Source organism: Eurypyga helias, unplaced genomic scaffold (genome assembly GCF_000690775.1).
Source record: "Eurypyga helias isolate BGI_N326 unplaced genomic scaffold, ASM69077v1 scaffold33036, whole genome shotgun sequence".
Taxonomy (NCBI): domain Eukaryota; kingdom Metazoa; phylum Chordata; class Aves; order Eurypygiformes; family Eurypygidae; genus Eurypyga; species Eurypyga helias.
The window spans coordinates 1-9,418 of NW_010256516.1; the positions used below are offsets into that span (position 1 = coordinate 1).

The window sequence follows — 9,418 nt, forward strand, 5'->3', positions numbered from 1 at the left end:
TCCCGTTACCTCTTTCACGAGCCTAAACGCCAGTAGTGTACGTGAGAAACGTTTAATTGAAACAGGCTGAATACCGTGGGTTACACAGGTTATTGAAAGCTGGTGTGTGGTTACCTGATACACTTAGCTCTTTAGCCCGAGGGATGAGAAAACCTGTGGCGTTCGGTGCTGTGGTACCTGCTTGTCTGTGCTTCGTGTGCGTTCGTTGCGTACCGGGCAGGATCCCGACCCCGCCCCCCGTTGCTATGTTTGGGGCACGCCTTGGTTACCTGGCACTGTTCCAGAACACCTTCACCTGGAAACCAACTGTCAAGCTGCATTTCTGTGCAGAGGTGTTGCAGTAGCGCTTCTCCCGCTTCCTTCCCCCCCGGCCTGTAATCTGAAGGCAGCTAGATTTGGAGGAGTTGTGCTTTAAGCTGGAATACATCCTCTGAATCAGCTAGAGGGGGAAACGTCTGTCAAATACCGGAGTCAGTTTAGGTCAAACTATCGCGTGTTTATTAACAGTTGCATTTGTTTTCTCAAACTTGCACTCAGCTGTTTTCCGCGGGTGTTGGGGCTGCTGTTCTCAACACTCCTGCCTCGCTTTCCTAACGGCTGCAGAGGTAAGCCCTGCGTGGTAGCAGCACGCAGCTCTCCTGCCTTTTCCTGGTGAAGCCATAACGATGCTGCTGTCGTATGTAATTGCTTGACTTGCGCTTGTTCTTAAAGCCAATATTGAAGACTCGGCTCCACCACCCAGTAAAGAAACCAGCTCTGTCTGCAAGCTTTCTGGCGTGGCCCGCAGTGTGGGGAGGAACTGGTCACTGGCGAAATAAACTGCTCATTTTACACACAAGCGCCCTCCTCTCCCGACGGCAGGAGCAGTGTAGTGTAGCTCTGTGTAGTCACATCGTGTCCCTGTGGCTTTTAAATGGTGTGAACTGATGGGTTTGTGAAGTTACCCTGTAAAGTTAGCAAACCCTTCACACTAAAGGAAAGAACTTGTATTTATGTGATTGCCAGATGGTGTGTACGACGGGGAGTAGGAATACTTACTTCTAACAGCCAGTTCCTGGGGAACCTGGGGAGTAGACCCTGTGGACCTTGTAACACTGCGGCCTGGTGAGCTCCTAGGAGAGCGTGGCCGGCCACCTCACGCCGTGCGGCTGCTGGAGACGGGGTGCAGGTGGTTTGCCTTTCTGCCAAGAGTTTTTTCCCTGCTGGTGGTATTGATGGCTTACGGACGATCTGTTGGAGTAAAAGCCAGCGGTCCGTTTGCTCTCCTCAGGCTTCTTTTAAAAATTACACGGAGTGCAAAGCATGTTTGCTGTCAACTTCTCTGAGGAGAACTGAAGGGAAACTGGAGCGGCAGATGCTGCAGTGCATTTGGGGATGATGGTCTGGGACTGTTCTTCCTCCGAAATACATCCAGAGCTAAGAGCTACCCTAGTCTCCCTGCGTACGGTGTTACGGGATCTGTTGGTCGTTAGGATCTGGCTTGAATATGGGAAGGGGGTCTAGTACTGACAGTAATCCTTAGCAGAGCTGCGGCCTCAGCCCGTTCAGCCAGGTGTTGGGGGCACGTGTTAACATAGGTTTATGTTGCAAAGGATTTGTGCCAGGTTGTAGGAGAAATTTGCACATAATTCTTTATTTGGAATAAATTCCCACTGACCCGTGCAGGAAAACCGTACTGGTTCCCTTCCATACACGCTAGCCACCGTGGTGGTTTTTCAGAACACGCACAGCGACTCGTGCGTGCAGGTGTTAAATCCTGTGACTGCTGTTGCCGTCTCCAGTGGCGGAGGCTGGTGTGGGAAGCAGCGCTGACTGATGAAGGTGTGTGCGTGGGTGCCTGAAGCACGTGGGGGCTCTCAGCTGACACTTCACGCCCGGGTTCTGTTTGAACCTTCGCTGGCCGAACCCCGAGTGGTTGTATTTCCGCAGGATCTCGCAGTACGGACCGGCAGTAGCGCAGCTATGGAGAACGCCGATAGCACGGAGGAGGAGAAGCCGACCGTAGGCAACGACAGCACGGACAATGGCACGGAAATGGCGATGGAGGAGCAGCCCATGGACTTCAGTACAGAAATCATGAGTGTAACTGAGATGGAACAGTCACCCGACAGTTCCCCTGGCTTGAACGAAGAGAACACAGAGGAGGGTGAAATCCCGAGTATTGAAGGTTTACAGACGTCGGATATTGAGGCTGGCTTCCCTCTGGATTTTGACAAGTTCTGGAAAGTAGTAGAGGACAATCCCCAGGATTTCACAGGATGGGTTTATCTACTACAGTACGTAGAGCAGGAGGTTAGTATGCGCTCCCTTACTCCTCACCCTTCCAGGCATAAACAGAGACACCCCAGCAAGTCCTGAGTGTTCCGGGGACAAGTCTGGAGCGGTACATTGGGCTTCCGTAGGCGCTGTTGGGAGGGAGTTGCCCGTGCCGGCGCTGTCAGCAGAGCTCAGAACAAAACCAGTGGGTTTTAAGACAGTGTTCAAACCATCGTTCTTTTAAACAAGGTGAGGATTTGTTAAAGGACAGGATTCATGGCTTCTGCGGTGTGTTTTTTGCAGAACCACTTGCCGGCTGCCAGGAAAGCCTTTGACAGGTTCTTCACGCATTATCCATATTGCTATGGGTATTGGAAAAAGTACGCAGACCTGGAAAAGCGACACGACAACGTCAAACAGTCGGATGAGGTACGTAGGTAGCTGGGCGCCGCTCTTGCCACCGGTCCTGTTAGCCAAACAATGACTAACCGCCTGCGAGTCATTTGGCTGCCAGTACCTGCCACGTGTGGTCAGGTTTGTAGGGGTTTTGTTTGCACGTGTCACGTCTGTGGCATTTGTAGCTAATGTTTTTTCTCTTTGTTGGCAGGTGCGTTAAACCTCTACAGTTTGTCAAGCTTTGCAGTGCAAGCCTCTGTATTACACTGCAGCTTAACAAGTAGGGCAGGGCTTTTCTGTCACTTACCTTTATTACTCGTTTTCAAAACAATATAGTTGGTTTGCTGGTCACAATTGCTACATCTTATTGCATTTTTGGTCAGACGCTGTCAATGATGCTCTAATGGGTCTGTGCCCTATGGTCTGTACCCCAAAGCCTGCCCACACAACCTGGTCAGAATGCAGGGACCGCTGCGCTTTGAAGATCAAGACTCTGCACGTGGAGATCAGAACATTGCCATGTTCTATCCAACCTCCACCCAAATGGTAATGGTAGATTATTTAAACAAAATTCCAGTAATTAGTATTTCTAAGGTTCACCGGATAACACAGTGTTGCCTCTCTATTAGGACGCCGTTACATCTGTGAAGTACAGCTCGTGTTCTCTTCATAGGTTTATCGCAGAGGGCTTCAGGCAATTCCTCTTAGTGTTGATCTTTGGATACACTATATAAACTTCTTAAAGGAGACCTTGGACCCCACTGATCCCGAAACTAACAGCACTATCCGAGGGTGAGTGGACCGCAGACGAGTGGCGGAGAGGCCCTCGCACGGTTGCGCAGGGGTGTAACCGCACGGGTGTGTTTAAGGCAAGGGGCAGCGAAGGGTCTGTGGGAGCTGATGGAGCCCGATTCCCTGCGAAGGGGCGGGCGGTACGGTGCGGCAGGAGGGTCGCAAGCTGTAACTCGAGTGCTTCAGGGTAGGGAACACCTAGTGCGGTGCTGGAGGAAGTTGCCCACAGAATCTGTGGAAGGGGCAGGCTGGAATGTGTTGATCCTAAACCTTAACTGGACTTCAGCGGTCGTTCAGTTCATGGTTGATGCCTAGCTTTTGTGTGTTAAACTGCTGCAGCGATGGGTTTAGAGCCTCCCAAGATGTAAGGGGTAAGGATTTTCTATTTTCTTCACATCTCGTGTTCCTGCCAGTGGCTTTTTCGGTTGCCTTTATTTGGTCTGTTGTGGTGTTGGAGGAGAAAAGAGTGAGTGTGAACTGGAGAAGAGGAGGCTCCGAGGAGACCTCATTGCAGCCTTCCGGTGCCTGAAGGGGGCTACAAGGAAGCTGGGGGGGACTTTTTACAGGGGCCTGTAGCGACAGGACAAGGGGTAACGGGTTTAAATTGAAAGTGGGGAGGTTTAGATTGGATATCAGGAAGAAATTCTTCCTGCAGAGGGTGGGGAGGCACTGGAACAGGTTGCCCAGAGAAGCTGTGGATGCCCCATCCCTGGAAGTGTCCAAGGCCAGGCTGGATGAGGCTTGGAGCAACCTGGGCTATGGAAGGTGTCCCTGCCCATGGCAGGGGGGTTGGAACTGGATGATCTTTAAGGTCCCTTCCCACCTAAACCATTCTGTGATTCTATGAACTTACTGAAATTCTAGACGTCTTGCTACAGATATCTAGGAAATACTTGGGAGAATTTAAATAACGGGTATAAGTGTGGTTGTGAGTAAATGAGGACGCTCATAATCCTTAAAGAAATAAGAACCAGGACTTTTCTTCCTTGTTCTGTCACCGCATCCAGAAACAACTGTGGAATCGCTTTGTTTTTCAGAGCCTATGAGCATGCAGTGCTAGCTGCCGGGACAGATTTCCGTTCTGACAGACTATGGGAAATGTATATAAACTGGGAAAACGAACAGGGAAACCTAAGGGAAGTCACATCCATATATGACCGCATCCTTGGAATTCCAACACAGCTCTACAGTCATCATTTCCAGAGGTAAAGAGGAACCAAAGGTTGGGCTGGCGCGGTGGGTTTGTCAAGCACGTGCCAACCTGCTTCTGTAGGTGTGAAAACGTTCCCTCGGAGCGCGAGCTGGAAGTCGCTGCGGAGTTGTGTTTGCTTACATCTGCACTCGTACGGTTTGAGTGACTGTTTCAGGGTGCTGATAGCATCTCAGGGACTTGGCTTCAGATTAATTCACAATAATTAATTGTGAGGAATAATGGAGGGCCTTGGAGTTGTGAGGAAGAAAAGAGCATGTCTTTGAAAAATCGGAAAATGAGCAGTTCTGAGTGTGACTCCTTCAGGCAGTGCTGAAACAGCGATTGACTTAAGCAGAGAAACACTTGGTCAAGTTTCAGGTGGTAGAATTCCGTGTGGACATGGAGAGGTTAAGAGGGAACCAGAAACCTTAGTGAAGTTAGGCACCAGTCTTCCCCGGAGTTTCTGCCAGTCTTTTGGGTCTGGAAACAAAGTTTATTCCTCTAAAACTGATCATGGCCTTTGCCACCGATTTCACGTGGCAAGGGGTCTGCCTTTGCTGCCCGAGCCGATCAGCCTTGCGTTTCTCTGCGGCGTGGAGCCTTCTCAGCCTGGCAGGTGGGAGCTGTGTTTGTCAGCACGGCCTTCTCAGCGTTGCTCTGGGTGCGTGAAGTGAGGAACCCCTCGGGGAGTTGTCGCTCTGCTCGAGTTACGCAGAGTGTTGCAGCGTAAAAGGTGAAGTCGGTGTTGACTTGTTTCTGACTGGCCCTAGGTTTAAGGAACACATCCAGAACAACTTGCCTCGAGACTTCCTGACCACCGAGCAGTTTGTGCAGCTGCGCCGAGAACTGGCATCTGTCAACGGCCACAGCGGGGAGGACGCGCAGCCGGGAGAGGACCTGCCCTGCGGTACCGAAGATATAACTGACCCCGCCAAGGTACGTACGCGGGCGCTGTTCCTTGGCATTCCTTGCCTTCCTCTGGCTGGAAGACGGGTCTGTTGGCAGATGGTTTAGCGTAGCCGAGGTGCTCCCATGGTTCTCTCGCGTGTCATTGCTCTTTGGCTCCTGTGGTGACTGCTTTTGTCTACAGGACAGACCTTGCCAGTGTTTTTATAGGTGTGGAAGAGATTGAGTCAAACTGTTAAAGCAGTGGTGTGTGAACCGTGGGAAGGAATCGTAAGTGTTCCAGTTAACGCGTAGGGAACAGCGGTGTAAGCGAGCTCCTGCTCAGCGACGGTCACTGCCAGTTCCCAGCCTGCCAAGGCGTACGAAGTCTTGGAGCCATCCAGGGGAACTGCTAGCTGTGGGAATGCCCACATACTGAGAGCAGGAGTGACTTGGGTCCAGATCCTCTCGGGTCTCAGTCTTTGGTATACGATAGAAACACGGTTGAGTTGGGTTGCACCAAGGGCCCAGGCACATCCCAGCCCTTCCCCTGGCAGCCAGGGTAGCGCTCAGCGCGCCTGCGACGCGCTCCATTCGCGGCTCTTGGTGTAGCCGCACGCAGAGCGCATCCGCAGAGGTGATGCCTCTGCCTGTGTGACACCTGTGAAATCCTGTTTCAGCTGGTCACTGAGATAGAAAACATGAGGCACAGAATCATCGAGATCCACCAGGAGATATTTAACCACAATGAACATGAAGTCAGCAAGAGGTGGACGTTCGAAGAAGCGGTAAGTGTGCTTTTTCTGTGGAAGGCAGCACGCGCAAGAGCTCTGAACACGGGAGAGTTTGGAATTCTGGTCGGCCTCACAGTTCAGACTGTCGTGGGGCTTTGAACACAGCTCAGGTTTCACTTCTCTGCCATTTTTCTTGTGAAAAGGCAGCTTGTGAGGTCACCTGGTGAGGTAAAATAACGCAGCAGTGTTTGGAGAGAGGCAGGACGGGGTGCGGTTCACTGAACAGTCTAAGTCCACCTGTGTGAACTGCCGGGTAGGTTAGCACAGCCTGGGGTGCTGCAGAGTGGGTGGAGGGAGTGCTAAGGAAGCGGTAAGGAAGGAAACCTGTGTGGTTTTGTGTTTTAACAGCACACTCTTACACCTGAGATAGTGAACGCTTGTTTCCCAGAAGTGGCCATCCTAGGTGCGCCGCATCAGAGGCGGCTGCTCGTGCTGATCAGCTGATCACTGCGAACGTGGAACTTTCTCTGTGCAGAATTAAGTTTGGTTACTTTTGACAACAACCTGGTCTCTTTGCTTCCTGGCAAACACCCATTTCCACAAGCCGGTTCTTGATTTAAGCTGACTCTGGTTTTACAAGGTTCACTGAAACTCTGTCCCAGCTGTTGAGTAGTCTCCTTGCCGGGCTGCGTGATGCCAGCGCGGTTGTGCTGCTCGTTGCCCTTGGTTGGCCCGGGCCAGGCACCCTGCAGGCCGAGGGAGCTCAAGCGTAGCATGTAGCCAGTCCGTGTGCCGTAGGCTGGATCGGTCTGCCTCCGGTGGGTCGCCCTCCCGTCATGCAGCAGCCCGGAGCACCAGCCCTACGCGTTGCGGGGTCGCTGTGGTACCTGCTGGCCTGCCTAGGAGGCAGGGCAGGTACGAAGCGTGTCGGGGCAGCAGCAGGGCTCCACCACGCTGGTGCTTTGTGGAGGGTGGTTACGTGAGCGTAGGTGTTGTGGCGGAAGGGAAACCTGAAGCTGCATGTTACTAAAACTTGGGAGAAGGCTAAAACATGGGCATGCTGCAGGAGGTGTGGAGGCAACAGGGTGTCCTCTTGTGCCTGGCTCAGTCAGTGGTTACTCTACCAAGGGAGTCTCTGCGGGTACCAACGTGTTGGATCTGTGAGGGGTTTGAAACAGGAAGTTGAGCGTGTCTGTGTAACGGACAGAAATGGGGTAGATGGGACAGATGGCCCATCAGTGACAGAGACCGCTTAGACCTGTCTTACTGTTCCTTTAGCAGGAATAACCTGGGGATTAGTCCAAGTGGAAAGAGGGCAGTGGGCTCCATGGCAGTGTGCAGTCAGGGGCCTGAAGGGCGTGATGGGCTTTGCGTTTCAGGTGGCCTGGAGGAGTTGAATGTTACTCCTAGTTGTTAATCCGTTTGTACGTGTATCTGAGAGGGCACTGCTGCGCGGGAGGGTCGCAATCGGGTAAAACTAAAGGTGGAGGAGGGAAGAAGGAAAGGCTCTCTGGAAGGAGGCTTTGCTGCGTTTGGATCAGGACCTCGTTCAAGGGCTCTGTGCTGGCTGTCCCGCCCAGCACCGCTTGCCGGCGAGCCGGCGGCAGCAGCAGCAGCGATCTTGCTGGCTCTTGGCATAACCAGCTTAATGCAGAGGTTTGACCTGAAGTTCAGTCCAACGCTCCATCTCTCCTTCTCGTGATTCTCCGACTCAAGCGTGGAAGTCAATTGCAGGAGATGGGCGGGCAGGCCACGAGCACTTGCGTTTGTCTGCGTGTTGGGTTTAGACGGCGTTCGCCCGGTGCGCGGCTCTTGGTGCCTTTCAGGCGAGCGGGTGGTGTCCTCCCTGGTGCTAAGCTGCTGCTCTGTGACTCTTGCAGATAAAGAGGCCTTACTTTCACGTAAAACCTCTGGAGAAAATTCAGCTGAAAAACTGGAAAGAGTACTTAGAGTTTGAGATAGAAAACGGCACTCACGAGCGAGTCGTGGTCCTCTTTGAAAGATGTGTAATTTCATGTGCCCTCTATGAGGACTTCTGGATTAAGGTAAGGGAGGCGCTTTACCACCTACCTCCTGCGCATCGCATACCTCGACCTAGCGACTAACCTTTGGTACTCTTGTGGAACGTTGTTCATCTATAACTATATCTGTTGCATTAGGAGATGGTCTGCTTGCAACCAGATTTGACTGCTGCATATGCCAACTTCGTTGCCTCTCTACGTCCTTCCTTACAGAAACTAGTCTAGTGGTTCAATAAAGGTGCTGAATGGGTTTAAACAAAAGAATTTTATCGTTCTGTCATGTTTTTAAAGACAGATACAAGCTTTAAATTGTTCAATCTCTGCTCTGTTTTCGACTATAGTATGCCAAATACATGGAGAATCATAGTATTGAAGGAGTGAGGCATGTCTACAGCAGGGCTTGCACGATACATCTCCCCAAGAAACCAATGGTTCACATGCTGTGGGCGGCCTTTGAGGAACAGCAGGGTAAGGGCACCGCTCGTGGTGCTGGGAGGGTGCTGGGTTTGAGAGGCCGCGGGATGTCGCTTGTACTAAAGCATCTTCACCGGTGTTTTAGGCAACATCGATGAGGCCAGAAGGATCTTGAAAACGTTCGAAGAGTGTATTCTAGGGCTAGCGATGATTCGCTTACGGAGAGTAAGCTTAGAACGCAGACACGGAAACATGGAGGAGGCCGAACTCCTGCTTGAAGAGGCCGTTCGGAACGCCAAGTCCATTAGCGAGTCGTCGTTTTACGCCATCAAGTTAGCCCGACACCTCTTCAAAGTGCAGAAAAATCTTCCAAAGGCAAGAAAAGTGCTGTCAGAAGCCATAGAAATCGACAAAGTATGTGTTCCCCTTTTGCTGTCTTCGAAACCCCTAAAGATCCCAGTGTTTCCCTGAACCCTTTTTTTACAATCCGGCAACGATGATGACAGGAATTGTGGCTGCGTGCGGCGTCCCGTCGCCGCGTGGAGACACCAGTCCCTCTAAGCTGACGTTGCCCGTTTGCAGCTCGCAAACTCCTCCTCAGCAGCGCGGTGGGCTGGCTTTGTTCTGTTTAGTCTTGGGTGTTAAGGCCTGTTCACGTTTCGAGGGGAACGGATGGGCCGCGTAGGCCCTGGTGATGGCCCTGGATGGCCGCAGAAGGGTTGGGCGCC

General features: G+C 52.1%; 1 protein-coding gene across 1 annotated transcript; it reads left to right on the top strand.

Moving 5' to 3' along the window:
- Window positions 1–1,962: 1,962 nt before the first annotated feature.
- On the top strand, window positions 1,963–9,104 carry PRPF39 (pre-mRNA processing factor 39; the record flags this gene model as incomplete). The annotated part of the gene is made up of 9 exons (XM_010153692.1): window positions 1,963–2,292; window positions 2,560–2,685; window positions 3,326–3,444; window positions 4,482–4,649; window positions 5,407–5,572; window positions 6,202–6,309; window positions 8,136–8,300; window positions 8,618–8,744; window positions 8,836–9,104. Coding segments are annotated over exons 1-9 (1,578 nt in total), but the record flags the coding sequence as incomplete, so codon positions are not given.
- Window positions 9,105–9,418: the final 314 nt, after the last annotated feature.